The sequence below is a fragment of the Podarcis muralis genome, chromosome 9 (genome assembly GCF_964188315.1).
Source record: "Podarcis muralis chromosome 9, rPodMur119.hap1.1, whole genome shotgun sequence".
NCBI classification, from domain to species: domain Eukaryota; kingdom Metazoa; phylum Chordata; class Lepidosauria; order Squamata; family Lacertidae; genus Podarcis; species Podarcis muralis.
This window is the reverse complement of record NC_135663.1, coordinates 23,933,962-23,948,848: the sequence shown is the minus strand read 5'-3', so window position 1 is coordinate 23,948,848 and position 14,887 is coordinate 23,933,962. Positions and strand designations below refer to the sequence as shown.

At 42.7% G+C, this 14,887-nt stretch overlaps 2 protein-coding genes across 3 annotated transcripts in view; one reads left to right on the top strand and one right to left on the bottom strand.

Annotated features, from left to right (window-relative positions):
- Positions 1–5,479, top strand: part of PAPSS1 (3'-phosphoadenosine 5'-phosphosulfate synthase 1) — a 47,433-nt gene extending 41,954 nt beyond the window's left edge. For both annotated transcript variants that reach the window (XM_028743349.2, XM_028743351.2), the window contains one exon: positions 4,759–5,479. In XM_028743349.2, coding sequence (XP_028599182.1) covers positions 4,759–4,897 — 139 coding nt within the window. In that variant the 3' untranslated portion in view covers positions 4,898–5,479. The remainder of the gene's footprint in view (positions 1–4,758) is intronic.
- The window catches only part of RPL34 (ribosomal protein L34), a 466,563-nt gene extending 451,925 nt beyond the window's left edge, over positions 1–14,638 (bottom strand). The window contains exon 1 of the mRNA XM_077933908.1: positions 14,631–14,638. The gene's annotated coding sequence lies outside the window, so the exon portion shown is untranslated. The remainder of the gene's footprint in view (positions 1–14,630) is intronic.
- Positions 14,639–14,887: the final 249 nt, after the last annotated feature.

Here is a 14,887-nt window from a genome sequence, read left to right as displayed (position 1 = left end):
AAACACACACACACACACACACAGAGAGAGAGAGAGAGAGAGAGAGAGAGAGAGAGAGAGAGAAAGAGAGAGAGAGAGAGAGAGAGAGAGAGAGAGTTTGGCCAGTTATCAGACTGCATATGATGAAAGAACATCTGGCCTATTTAATTTTTATTTTTTTAAGAGTACATGTATTTGGCCATGTGAGGATGGGTAACTATTACAAGACAAGACTTGGCAAGTCAACCATATTGTTTTGGTGGTGCACAGATTCATAAGCTTTTATTGGAACACTACTGTACAGTTTAGTCACAGGGTGCTGCTCAGAACAAGCATTGTTCAGCATGGAAATGTGCCTTGCAAAAAACCCAAGAGAAGTCCCTTTGGAGAAGTTAATGGTTCAGTGTCTTTGCAGTATCAGATGTCCCTTTATCCCTTGCAGAGTTTTTGTATACAGTAGCTCTAGGAAGTTTATATCTGCTTCTGGAGCATTTGTTGTTGGCCCAAGAGAATGAGAGGTGGTTGCCACACACATGCTTCTTGACTGATGGCTACAGTTTAGCAGGAGGGGCCTTTAGCTTGGTTAGAGAAACACGGGCTGTGCATTCAGAATTTGATAGCTCAGCTAGAATGTGTACTGCTGCTTAACAAAGGTGCAAGCAAGTCCCAAGAGGATGTCCCAAGAGGATGTCAAGCAGAATTGTGGAAAACTTGCCCAGGTGAGGAAGAAAAAACCCTGGACCAAAAACTCTTGCAAGTACCGTGGGGGGGGGGGAGCTTTCACTCTTTCCTGTTTTAATAAACCTCTTATTATCCAGCCAGACTAATTGGATTCAGATCAGAAGAGAGAAAGTAGTTCTTCGAATGCAGTGCATAATATACTGAGTTCTGTATTCCACAAGACGTCATGATGGCAACGAAAGCTTAGATGGCTTTAGAAAACGGGGATTAGCCAGATTAGAAATCTCTATCAGTGGCTATTAGTCATGGAAACTTAAGCAGAAACACGTTTTGTGGAGGCTGTGTGCCACTGAATGCTACTTGTTGGATGACATCGGAAGGGCAAAGCTGTTGCTTATGTGCCCTGCTTGTGGGGCATCTGATTGCCCAATGTAGGAAACAGGACACCAGGCTAGAGGGGCGTCTGGCACAATCCTGCAGGTGTGCTGTTACGTTACATCCTTATGACTTCTCATAGGGCACGTGTTGTTTTGAAGCCAAAGAGAAACATAAACGTTGCTCTTTCTGATGCTCCACATTTTAATGATTGACACTATGAGAATTGGTTTTTTTTTTACCTTTATCTTTTCCATTTATGAATTGCTTCCCATTATGCATCCCGAATGGGACGCGGGTGGCGCTGTGGGTAAAAGCCTCAGCACCTAGGGCTTGCCGATCGAAAGGTCGGCGGTTCGAATCCCCGCGGCGGGGTGCGCTCCCGTTGCTCGGTCCCAGCGCCTGCCAACCTAGCAGTTCGAAAGCACCCCCGGGTGCAAGTAGATAAATAGGGACCGCTTTCTAGCGGGAAGGTAAACGGTGTTTCCGTGTGCGGCTCTGGCTCGCCAGAGCAGCGATGTCACGCTGGCCACGTGACCCGGAAGTGTCTTCGGACAGCACTGGCCCCCGGCCTCTTGAGTGAGATGGGCGCACAACCCCAGAGTCTGGCAAGACTGGCCCGTACGGGCAGGGGTACCTTTACCTTTACCTTATGCATCCCGAAGCAGTTTACAATATAGTAACATATGTAAAAGCAGTTTTTTTAAAAAAAATAAACCCAGTTATAAATACAAAATAGTTTAAAACTACAGCATATACATAAAACCCAATTCAAATACCAACTGAGATAAAGGTCTTAGAAGACTTTAACAGGTGCCAAAAAGACAATAGAAAAGGCATGCGGCTGATAAGCAGTGGGAGGGAGTTCGAAAGGTTAGGTGCTGCCTAACTAAAGCCTAGATTCCAACATTGTGCAGAACAGACCTGATGATAGGATGGCATCTGCAGGACTCCTCCTCCTTCAGAATGCAGTGACTGGTTGGGGATGTAGCGGATGAGGCAATCTTTTTGCTGAGGTGGATTTAGGGCAGCGTGACCGGTTCCACCACACTGGGCACTGAGGGACGCCAGGGACGCCGCAGGTCACAGCAACTATGACATAGTGATTTGAGCAGGTGAGAGGTTTGGGGGGGGAGGCGGGATTTCGCTTTGTACAGGGCACCGCTGAAATTTGAAAGACCAAAGTCCGACCCTGCTTTTAGGTCTGTTTGTCACAAGCTGCTTTTAGGTCTGTTTGTCACAAGCTGTATAGGCACACCAATGCCAGCACCTCAAACCTATCCCAGTAGCTTAATTAGCAGCCAGTGATGAAATATTCTTATAAAAAGCAAAACATCGTACAAAATTTTTAAAAAATCGTTCCTGCCCCCAAAATTGCAATATAATAAACAGCATAGAGGTTTTTAAAAAAGAAATCGGACACTCATCTAACCAACTTGAGTATAATGGAAGCCTCTATTTGTCAAGGTTCTTAAAGGATGAACGAGTTGAGTGGACCAGATCTCAACAAAAGCAGAGTATTGCAAGCAAAAGAGAGAGAATGACTTGAGTTAGAAATCTGCTGCTTAGATAGAAAAAAAAAAAAGGGGGGGGGGAGGACCCAGGTCAAAACAAGTGGCTTGAGCAGGACCCAGACATGAATGGGCTTCAAAAAGGCAAAATACGAATGTACCAACTCAAACCTGCTCACAGTCAAAGTTGATGGACATCATTAAGGATTGCTCTTCATGCAGTTCTGCTCGACAGGGGCAATCAAAGAATTGCAACAATCCCACCTTGAACTGCATACAAAATAACTGGATATTGCAACTTCGTATCCAGTGAATCAAATCAAAGATGTATGCCGCTGTTGTGTTGCATGCACTGTGAGAAAAACGTAGTCCCTGTTTGCTAAGTGTAGCTTAATATCCGCGCAAACAAACGATCCCCAGCAAACATTTGGCTTCTATTCTCCCCCTCCCACCACCACCACCCTGAGCCATATCCAACTGAGGTCAGCGTTTGGCTTATATTTCAAACAAGCTAGCAGCAGATGAGTAAGAAGTAGATGCTGCAAACTGAATAAACAGAGTAAAACCATTGCATTTTATTGTTGGATTAATCGCTGTTGCTCCAGAGGATTTAGAAGTTCCTGTCTCTTTGCATCCTTATTTTTAATTTGTTTTAATAAAATTCAATCTAGGTACTTTACAAAAAAAAATCTTGTGGTGACCTGGATTTTTGGTTTTTGCCCCATGGGTCCTTCTGGCAATTTGATAAATGTTATGTTTCTGACTGAATGAAAATATTTTCCATTCTAGGAAAATGGCTTCACTCTTTTATTTAAGGCCAATAATTGCCATTCTGGGTTGCATAATACTGTCTCCCATAGCAGTCAGCCGGGTATCCAGGCATAGATGCCCACCTGTTTTATTTTTCAGTCTCAACACTGGTAAAAAGGTCAAGGGACCCCTGACCATTAGGTCCAGTTGTGGCCGACTCTGGGGTTGTGGTGCTCATCTCGCTTTATTGGCCGAGGGAGCCGGCGTACAGCTTCCGGGTCATGTGGCCAGCATGACTAAGCTGCTTCTGGTGAACCAGAGCAGCACACGAAAACACCGTTTCCTGCCGGAGCGGTACCTATTTATCTACTTGCACTTTGACGTGCTTTCGAATTGCTAGGTTGGCAGGAGCAGGGACCGAGCAATGGGAGCTCACCCCGTTGCGGGGATTCAAACCGCCAACCTTCTGATCAGCAAGTCCTAGGCTCTGTGGTACCTGGTACGTGGAGGGATATTGCTTCTAAGAATAGCAGTCCCTTTTTCAGTTATCAGAGTCACTGTGATAAATATATAAACTCTCTCTATATTTTTCTAATCCTTCTAAGAAGCCAGTAGTTTAGATTTCTTACATCACATTCTGTAGCGATGAATTTCGTAAGGTGAACAAATGGTTCATCTTGGCCTTTTCTCTCTCTGTGTGTACACGCACATGTGGACACAAACACATACATTTGCAGCAGAACTATTATTTAAGTGTGGATTCTTATGCCGTTAAAACAGCACCAGCCACACCCAAGAGGAAGACACCAGCTTGTTCGAGGGTACCCGGAGAGTTACAGAAGTACAAAAAAAGGGGTGGGACAATCCCTCCAAATGGCCCAATGAGAACTGAGAGTGCTTGGTGGCCATGGAATGCTAGCTGACTTTTGGAGGGGGAAGAGAAAGGGAAAATGGAATGGGCTATATGGTGAAGGGCATGGCTGGCTGGACCTCTCAACAGGAACATTCCAAAGAGCGACATTTTATTGCAAGTCCAGCTTGTGTATATGGTTCTTCCTATTTGTTCTATTTATTACTGCATATGGAGACGCCGTAGAGCAGCAATTCCTGCACCTCATGCCTCCAGATCAGGCTTCCTCAAACTTGGCCCTCCAGATGTTTTTGGCCTACAACTCCCGTGATCCCTAGCTAGCAGGACCAGTTGTCAGGGATGATGGGAATTGTAGTCTCAAAACATCTGGAGGGCTGAGTTTGAGGAAGCCTCAGATGTTGGACTAAAACCCACATCATCCCTGAAGGTTGGCCATACTGATGGGATCTGACAACATATGGAAGGCCCTTAGGGTCTAGACTGCTCAGCAGTGGGCACTTGCAGATCACGGTTGTATTTTTAAAATACAAAGTTTAGTCAAAACTGCTGATTCACCCTACTTTCTTTTGTTTTTTTTGCTTTTCGTTTCAGCCACGAAGACTTTGAATTCATTTCAGGAACTCGCATGCGCAAAATGGCTCAGGAAGGACAAAATCCTCCTGAAGGCTTCATGGCCCCCAAAGCATGGACTGTGCTGAAAGAGTATTACAAATCCTTGGAAAAGGCTTAGGCTACTTATTTGTTGCAGATCAGCCTTTGACGTTTGATTTATTAGCAAGAAGGAGGACCACACAATCGCCGTTTTGGTGCTGCTTTGTTGTCGTGTCTGTCAGGAAGCATTTCCTCTAAAAAACACCAGGCCCTTTCTCCTTAACTTAGCATCGTTTTCTGCTTCTCTTATGGGTTCCATTACTTATTGGCACCTAACAAACTGCTGGTTCTAATGTCTTCTATTTTTATTACAGTTGATATTCTTGCAGTAAGTTTTCTAAACCTCGTCTTTCTAAAACATTATTATACCTCTGTGCCCTGCGGTTCTCAGTGCTGCTGAAACTCTCCCCCTCCCTCCTTTCACATTATTTAATGTATCTCATGTCTTTTTCTTTGTGGGTATGTTGCTTTTCATAGTTTACGGGCTAAATATGGCAGTTTGATTATACCAGCTAGATATAGGTGCTAAATCGAATCAAAACGAAAAAGATTTTTAAAAAGATACTAACCTTGTACTTTTCAGCCAGTGCTCTTTGAACTTCTTGTATGGAATCTCCAGAATAGACTACACTGTATTGCAAATTAAAATTTCTGTACCAAATCTGTGAATTTTGTGGTTGCCAATCCTCAAGCATTATTGATTTTTCTCTCTCACATACTTGTGGTAGGTTTAACACAGTTGCCTGCTTTTTTAAAAAAAAGTTTTGCAATTTTCTCTCCAACCTCGCCCTTGACTTCTAACATAACATTAATTTTTCAGTTGTTGAAGAGCTGGTTGTCACTTCCATTGGATGACTATCACTTAAGATACACTTTTAGGGAGTAGGAGCAGGGGAGCTACTTCAAAGGTGCTTCCTTGAACCTCACTCGTTTCTCCTTTCAAAACATGATGGTAGCATACCCATTATATGGGAAAGATAGTCAGGAAAGTCAGTGTTTGCTAGGTCCTGTCTCCTCATTACTTAGACACAATGAGATGTTCTGCTCCCAGTAGACCCATTGCAATTAAGACTCGCTACCATCAGCGTGGACAGCACTGAGTGAGGTTGACCAATGGTCTTACTCTGTATACATGGCAGCTTCCTATGCTCATCTCAAGTCCTGATCATTCTAATTCCACAGCAAAGTATGTTGCAGTTGTAGGTGCATAAAAAGCTAAACTAAGCTGCTCAGTATAAACACCAAGGAAATGAGAAGAGCCATAGGATGCTTTTCCATGCATTTGTTCTTTCAATATTAAGTGAGTAACACAAACAGAGACCCTAAACTGTGGGCAGAAATATGACAATGCAAAGAGAAGATTGAGGAGGAAGAAGGTGGGAGGAATGTAATTCAAATTATTTATGTATCCTGATGGGTAATGTCAACAGAAAAAAGGCAGAGTTTAAAATGGCTGTGGAAAAAAATGTGGTAGGCTTCCAAGACCAGGCCTTGGAAACCTGTGATCTTCCAGATGTTGTTGGGCTACAACTCCCACCAGCCCCAGCCAGCATAATCAGAAAGGAGTTAGAAAGACCCTAGGTGGAGATTTCTGAGAGTGACTTCTGCTTAAGACCATGGGATATTACATTAGAAAATGCTGACCTAGGTGTTCCAATTGCTTCACTCTTGAGTAAATGAGCTCCTTCTATTCATATGAACTTTACCTAATGCTCACAAAGGTGATGGTATAGAATGCTGATGCATGACAGTAAAATAGTAAAATTGGGCATTTTATTCCAGCAATTGAGGATTTGCCATTTCCTTAGCTTAGCAGATGCTTGGATGCTACATCTTTGAGAGGGATGAGGAGGAACAAGTCATTTTCTGTTACTGCATTTCTTCTGTAATGTCCAAAGAATGTACAGTGGTACCTCAGGTTACATACACTTCAGGTTGCATACGCTTCAGGTTACAGACTCCGCTAACCCAGAAATAGTGCTTCAGGTTAAGAACTTTGCTTCAGGATGGGAACAGAAATCATGCTCTGGCGGTGCGGCTGCAGCAGCAGCAGGAGGCCCCATTAGCTAAAGTGGTACCTCAGGTTAAGAACAGTTTCAGGTTAAGAACGGACCTCCGGAACGAATTAAGTACTTAACCCGAGGTACCACTTTACTTGCATATCTGTCCCATAGGGAGATGTGTGAGTTCTAGATACAGTGATAGGGCAAGTGAATCCCACCTTCAACTCCAGGCACTGTGGAAGACACTAGAATGGCTTGTTGGCTCCTGTTAACTCCTGCTAGATTTACTGGTCCAAATTGTCTCTTGAAAACCAGTGAAGTTTTCCACCTGGTTTCTCTAAAGCAGACTTCCTTTTGAACCTTTCCCAATGCTACTCAGTATATGACCATCTATCCAAAGACCCTCTCTTCTTGGATCATATTGAAAATCTTTTCAAGCAATGTCTTTGGGTCATTAACTTTGAATTTAGATACAAAATTCACGGAAGTGATACTTTTCCTGTCTAGCTACGGTCCTTGCCAGTGTGCTGAAATCTTCCCTTCTCAATCTTACGCAGGAGGACCATATGTTTGTCCTAATCCTGCTGTAACCTTGGAACTTTTATTTGCCCCTATCAGAAATCATCCTGACACATGGAGCATGACTGCCTCAGGGCTGGGAGGGGGGTGGAGAGGGAGAGTAATAAAATAAAGCTCTTGATAGTTTTGAAGAACCCTAAAATCAATGAAGCAGGAGAGTGGGGGACACTCTTCTCCTTTCCCCTGAAACTGAAGTTAATGAGGTGGATGGAGTTTGCTAAATCTTGGTGAGGAGTTGAATAAGTGCTATAAAACCATTACAGTTCATCAATGAGATATCTATTCCAGATGATGCTTTCTTCTCTAACCTACTTTAAGTGACGTCAATTATTCCACTGGGGTCAACAAAAAAGCTAAAGGCTAGGTATATGCCACTTTGCAAGATGGAGGCTCCAAGTTGTTTATTTTTAAAGCTATATAAATTCACGTTCAGAATCTGAGGTCCTGAACTTGGACGGAGAAGTCACTCTCTTAATGAAGATTAAGGGTGCTGGCGTGGATCTGGGATGCTCGGTAAGAGATCTTAAACCCTGGATTGCTCAATAAGTACTACCAGACGTGGGACTGTTGCATAAAGCTATTAAAGAAAAACCCTGGAGCCAACCCAAAGGTCTACATTGCAAATAATACCACTAATAAAAATCAGTAAGGAGAAACCACAATGGATGTATTTGTGGGTTTCAGTTTTGTTGGTCTTTGATTGTCTAAGGAGATTTGCAAGTGAAGCACTGAAGTCAGCCCTGTTGACTGATTCTTAAAAGAAATGGGCCACAAAGACCTTGGTAAGCAAATTTTTAAATAGAAGCTTTATTCTAAAAGGAGCATCGTGCTTGGCAAAATGGCATCATACCCTTCTGGTGTGATCTTGGAGGACTTACACCTCCAAGGGCCATATGGTGTGAAGTGACCTTCACAGTCCTCAGTCAAAAGGGCCAAAAAACATTTCCTAGGCTGTTCTAAACATTATTGAATTGCCCATTTATTTTCTCTCCTCATTTATAGAATGATCGTTGACATAACGCAGCCTAATTTTTGTGTTGCTTGTGTTTCTAGCAGGATAGGTCAGCGGTTAACTTCTGAGAAGTTCCACCATCACTATCCCATTCTTTTTTATTAAGGAAAGAAGGGAAATTATAAAAGTGGGAAAAAATAGAAGATGAAGAGAAAGGGGCAAGACACAGAATTGGAACTGAAGACTGCCCATCTGCATCTTGCCAAATAATTATTGAATTCTTTGCATGGCACCATGGGAGCACACATGAAGGCGGGCTATTAATCCCCTTAGCAATAAATTAAATTATATGGCCGATAGTCCAAGAAAGGCACATTAAAGTTGTATTGAAATTAATGGGATTTAACTAGTCATGTTGATTTTAATAGGAGTTAAGCATGACCAAAGTCCCCTTCATGCGATGAGCAGGATGCAGGGGCTGTGCTGCAGGCTGTGCCAGCTCCCACCTGCTGATGTTGATGCATTTATTGTGGCTAACCAGCTGCTTATGTGTAAGTGCTCCTCTTCAGCCATCAATGCTCAATGCACAGGCCTTAGGATTTGGGCCAGCTGGGCCTCCCTATTCACTGTGTTCCCTCCTTGCACACATTATATGCATGGACTTTTTGTGGATTTGGCCACTGATGCTAAAGACCACTTCTTTCCCTACAGACCATCCTGAGTGTTAAGAACTCACTGTGGTACCCTCCCAGTGTTGTTGGATTCCAGCTCCCACAAGCCAAAGCCAACATTGCCATTGACCAGAGATATTATGGGAGTTGTATTTCAGCAAGATATGGAAATGTAATATAATGCTGGCTACTCCCTGCAGTGAGAGTCCTCTTGAGAGTACCATGGACTGCAAGAAGACAAAGCCTATCCATTCTGAAGGAAATCAGCCCTGAGTGCTCACTGGAAGGACAGATCCTGAAGCTGAGGCTCCAATACTTTGGCCACCTCATGAGAAGAGAAGACTCCCTGGAAAAGACCCTGATGTTGGGAAAGATGGAGGGCACAAGGAGAAGGGGACGACAGAGGACAAGATGGTTGGACAGTGTTCTCGAAGCTACTAACATGAGTTTGACCAAAATGTGGGAGACAGTGGAAGACAGGAGTGCCTGGCGTGCTCTGGTCCATGGGGTCACGAAGAGTCAGACAAGACTAAACGACTAAACAACAACAACTCCCTTCAGTGAAGTCATGTGAAGTTCTTTCTCCACTGCTGGATTTCTGTAGCATTCACACATGAAAGTGTGTTCTTGATGCTGCTGTCAATGCAACCGTGAAAGCAGCTCTGAGACCTATCCCTGAGTGAAGACTAAAAGAATAAATGCAGGGCAATGGATAAGAGCAGAGCTATTAAGAGGCTGCAGTCTTAAGCATGTTTAGAGAGTTATTCCCACTGATCGCATGCCATACATGCTTACTTTTAAGTATAGCTATTCCCTTACAAGCCTAAGAGGATCAATATGCATTTGCAAAAGAGTAAACATTAGAACAAGTATTTCTGTACGAGCATTTATGCACACGTAAAAGGAATTTAGAAAAATGGGAGTTAGGGAGGACATGTCAGAAATGTGTAAGATTATGTACGGTGTTGAGAAAATTGAGAAAGGAAGCTTTTTTAAAAAAAATCTCCCTTGAACTTAGGGCTATCCAGTTAAGCTGAAAGTTGGAAGTCTTGGAACAAACAAAAGAATGGACTTCTTCACGCAGTGCAAAGTTGACTAGAATTTGTTCCCAGAAGATGTGAGGACTGGGCTAACTTAAGAAGAAGATTAGACAAATTCATAGAGGATAAAGCTATATTCTACCTCCACTGTTGGAGGTGCTGTTCCTCTGGATACCAGCTGCTGGTGATCGAGTTGTCTTATTTGGGTAGAGACTGGTAAATAAAGGGCAAAATTTGGCTCTTTCATGACATGTTACTGCTTTATTACCAATTTAGAGACAAAAGAGATACGGTATATGAAAGAATGACATTGGTGGTAGTAGGCCGCAGGCTTTTCATCTGGGGCTTACGGCCTACCATGTGTATTCCTGGTCCTTTTAAAAGAGGCCTTTTGGGAAAACTGGTTGCTGACCAGGAGATTAGAGGCTCCTCCTGAAAGTTCCTACAGCATACCATGCAAAAAAACAAAAAGCTGTTCTTTCCCATCTCCTTTTTGTTATGACAGAGGTGAGGGTGGCTGGTAGGGAAGCCAAGTTCGTTCCTATAATGTCACCATCGATTTTCTTGGAAACTCCATGTTTATACTGCTTGAACTCTTCAAGTGGAAAGAGGAGGATAAGGCTGTTCCCCTGAAAACCATCACCAGGCTTCAAAGCCACATCTGCAACTCCTAAAAGACAAGAAATGGCCCCAAGTATAAATCACTTGAGTTCGCCCGCCCCCATAAAATTCAATGAGGCTTGGATGGAATCAAAGGAACCTTTCTCCAAACTCCTTGTGCACAAGACCATTGTGGCGAACATAACTATGCAGTATGCTTTACCCTACACACGTAAATAAATCCCAACGGGAGTTAAACAAGTACTTGAGCCGTGCACTGAATCTCTTCATTATGGAGAATTTCACCCTCCATTTTATATAGCCATTAAAGAACAGCTACGTCATTTGTAACCCTACCCTTGTGTTTTTCCATTTTCCCACTGTCTGGTGGACTGAGAATGCTTAGTCTAGAATGGTGTCTTTCCCAGATGGTTATTTGGGCTTTGGTCCTCCCTCCAGTTCCCTTGATTATTGCTGCTGAGGCATAATCAAGAGTAATTGCTGCTTCACATTTAATTTAGATTCATTAGGAAGGATCTGATGTGCTTGTTTGGAGCTAAGGAATCCAGAGGGAGGCTTCCAGGACCTGAGATGCTGAGAGATGCCTTTGGCAATTTAATCAAGGCATCTGTTTGAATGGCTCTCCAGTGAAATATTGATGATCCCAACATCCCACCCTCCTTCAACCCCGAGGTCCAGTGTGGAAGTTACACAAGGGAGAAGTGAAATATATGTGACAAGGAGACAGAACTATAACATTAAAACTACTGTAGCTGTGCTTGTGAGATTGGTCTCCCTCATTTTGAAATCTGATTTTAGAAGTGATTTATAAGAAAACATCACTTTAAGTACAGTGGCACCTTGGGTTAAGTACTTAAATTGTTCTGGAGGTCTGTACTTAACCTGAAACTGTTCTTAACCTGAAGCACCACTTTAGCTAATGGGGCCTCCTGCTGCCGCTGCGCCACCGGAGCACGATTTCTGTTCTCATCCTGAAGCAAAGTTCTTAACCCGAGGTACTATTTCTGGGTTAGCGGAGTCTGTAACCTGAAGTGTATGTAACCTGAAGCGTATGTAACCCGAGGTACCACTGTAAACTAGTTATTTTCTTTTGCTAGGATTAGGCTTTGTTATCCTGTTTTTACCTGGGGTTCCATCCTTTTTCTGACCTTACTCCGGCAAATTTCCCAGCCATTAGGAGTGTGTATGTCTATAATCTCTGCACAGTTTTTTTTTTAATGATGTGGCAAAATCTGTCATAATCAAGTGAAATTATGAAGTTTCCAATGTGTAAGTTACAGAGCTTTGAGGTTGGATGCTCAGGAGGGCTTCATTTGCTGGAGCTAAGTGAGGCTAAGACCTTGCAATGTTAATGTGTGGAGTTTCTACATCCAGAAATTCTCTCTCTTTGCTAACATGGTTAGGTCTGCTGGTATCTCTATAACAATTTTTGGTAAATCTGACAGGCTGTTCTCAGAACTTAAATGTCTAGCAACCGGTTGCTCCATTTCCTTGGTCAAAATCACAGATTTCGTAGCTTCTGAAATGCATCTAGTTTTACCTACAGTGGTACCTCGGGTTAAGTACTTAATTTGTTCCGGAGCTCCGTTCTTAACCTGAAACTGTTCTTAACCTGAAGCACCACTTTAGCTAATAGGGCCTCCTGCTGCTGCCACACCACCGAAGCACGATTTCTGTTCTCATCCTGAAGCAAAGTTCTTAACCCGAGGTACTATTTCTGGGTTAGCGGAGTCTGTAACCTGAAGCATATGTAAACTGAAGCGTATGTAACCCAAGGTACCACTCTACTGGATATGACTTCCCTACTTTTTGCACCAAGTGTTATAGATCCCTGTACAAAATAATCCAGTAAAAATATAACTTCTGTTGGAGAAGGCGATGAGCACAGAATGCCTGATTTAAATCTTCTTTATTTACAAATAAAAAATGTAGTGCTTAATATAAAATAAAGTGGTTCACATACATAAAATATAATTTTAGAGCTACAAATGTGAGAGTGGTAATCTGTTTCTCTAGAAATTGGAATATTGTTTTTATTAATTAAACTATTACTAAAACCTACAATTAATAACAATATCATAAAAAATTAAGAACAGGGAAAAAAAATCCACATTTTAAAAACATTGAGCAAAATTGAAATGGTTGAAGCTAACCAGACTGATAGCTGGATCTTATTTCATCATTGGCAATTGGCCCGTACCCTCCTGAGGGTAGCAGTCTTGCTTAGAAGATGCAGAGGAGCTGCATGGCCTCAACGTATCTTTGTCCTCCAACAACTTACCCACTCTCCAGCACCTGTTGTTTGAAGGTACCTCCTCACTCTGCCTAATGCCAGGGCAGACCTTGTCCCAAATCCAGCACAAACTCTTTGGGCCAGATTTAGTAATGCTTTGAGCAGACTCATTGAAATGAACAGACTTGGAGTTAGGTATAACTAACAAGTCCCATTTATTCCGGTGGGTCTACTCAAACTACTCCATGGCCTTCTCCTTCCCTGGCTCTTTCCACTCTCATATCCCAATGGCTCCCTGCTCTATAACCTTTGCTCCTCCAGGCGTACTATTCTCTGCCATATGTGGTACTTGCTCTTTTAAGCAATGCCACCATTTGCCTCTTCAAACCCCACCTCTTCTGTTAACCCTGTTAGTCCTCATCACTTTCTGAAATGAAAGGAAGCTCCGTGTAACTAAATGCATATTCTTCTCCCCTCCCCTCCCTTAATTACCTGGCTTTATTTTATGTGCCAAGTTCTCCTGACCACATTTAGGGAAGATGCACATGAAAGTGGGGGTGAAATGATCATCCTTCTTGGGGGAACCCAGGAGGTGAATTCCATGCATAGAAGATGCTCATCTTTGCTCCTTGTGGCAGCTGACCACCATTTTGGTTTTCTGACAATGCCTCACAGCATCATGTAGCTGTTAGAGTTTTGGACTAGAATTGTGGAGGCCCACAATGTTTCCATGAAGTTCGCTGGGTGTCCTTGAGCCAGTCACTATCTCTCAGCCTAGTCTACCTCAAGAGATCTGCCATGAGCATAAAATGGAGGTACATGTACTCCACTTTGAGCTCCTTAGGCAAAATATGGGCTATTAATGTAACACACATTAACAATAAGCATTCCAGGACATCCTGAGTAAACCATTTCCAGCAGGAGCGGGGAGGATTTTTGGTGAGTTACGTATCACCTCGCCTACCTCAAAATTATCTGAAACGGATTCTCCCACCTTTCACAACCTGCAAAGGGGAGGGCGTGGAAATTGGTTGGTTGTGCTATTTCCTTTCAACTCTGATTCTAAGCTCTTTGGTAAAGAGAAACTCAACTCTTTTGTTGTCAGTCAATGGCATAACATGCTCATGGGTGCCATGATCAATGGCTCCTTAAAGGCTACTTGAAGCAATATTGAGTGAAACTAAATAAATAAATAAATAAATTTGCTGAATGAACAGCGATGGACTTCATTGACAGCTTTGCTTGTATTTTGAACCTCTTAGCATGAGGTTCTTTGCTTTTTCCTGCCACGGATGCCAGAACTTTGTTTTTCTAAAGTTGCTCAGCTTTGAGTCAAGATTCTCACAGTATCCAGATTTTTTATATATTGTATATAAAAAAATAACAACTCAAACCTTTCAATCAGCATCATTTTTCAATTATGTGAGGAGTGGGGGGCTGAGGCAGACAAAGCATGTGAAAGGGGAAAACTGATTTCCTCCTTTTAAAAACACACAATATAACTTAAAAATAGCAAAACCTTTTTTGCACACATAATGCACACACCCCCACCCCAAAAAGCCCTGCCCTGTAAATAAAATAAATGTTTTTGGCAGAGAATTTTAACACCAGTCATTGTTTTGCATTTTGTGAATTTTTTTAACAGGCAAATTCCTGTAATTTTGCAATGAGACATGTTAAAGTACGCTAAGCCCAGCAACGATTGGATGGAAAGGAGTGGGAGGTGGAAGTAGCAGATGCTTTCTTCTACCTCAGCTTGGACGTGTGTTAAGAGAACGAAGGGGCTACTTGAAAATGTTGGTTAAGGGTTTCAAGTTTTTAAATGGACTTGCTTTCGCACGTGGATTGAGCGAGAAAGATCCAGACATTGCAGCAAGCTTCCTTGAATGCATCACTGTCTGAGCTGGGTCTCAAGAACTAAGAAGGATGCACTGTTTTGTTTTTTCCCCCATTAGCAGAGCTATGCAATA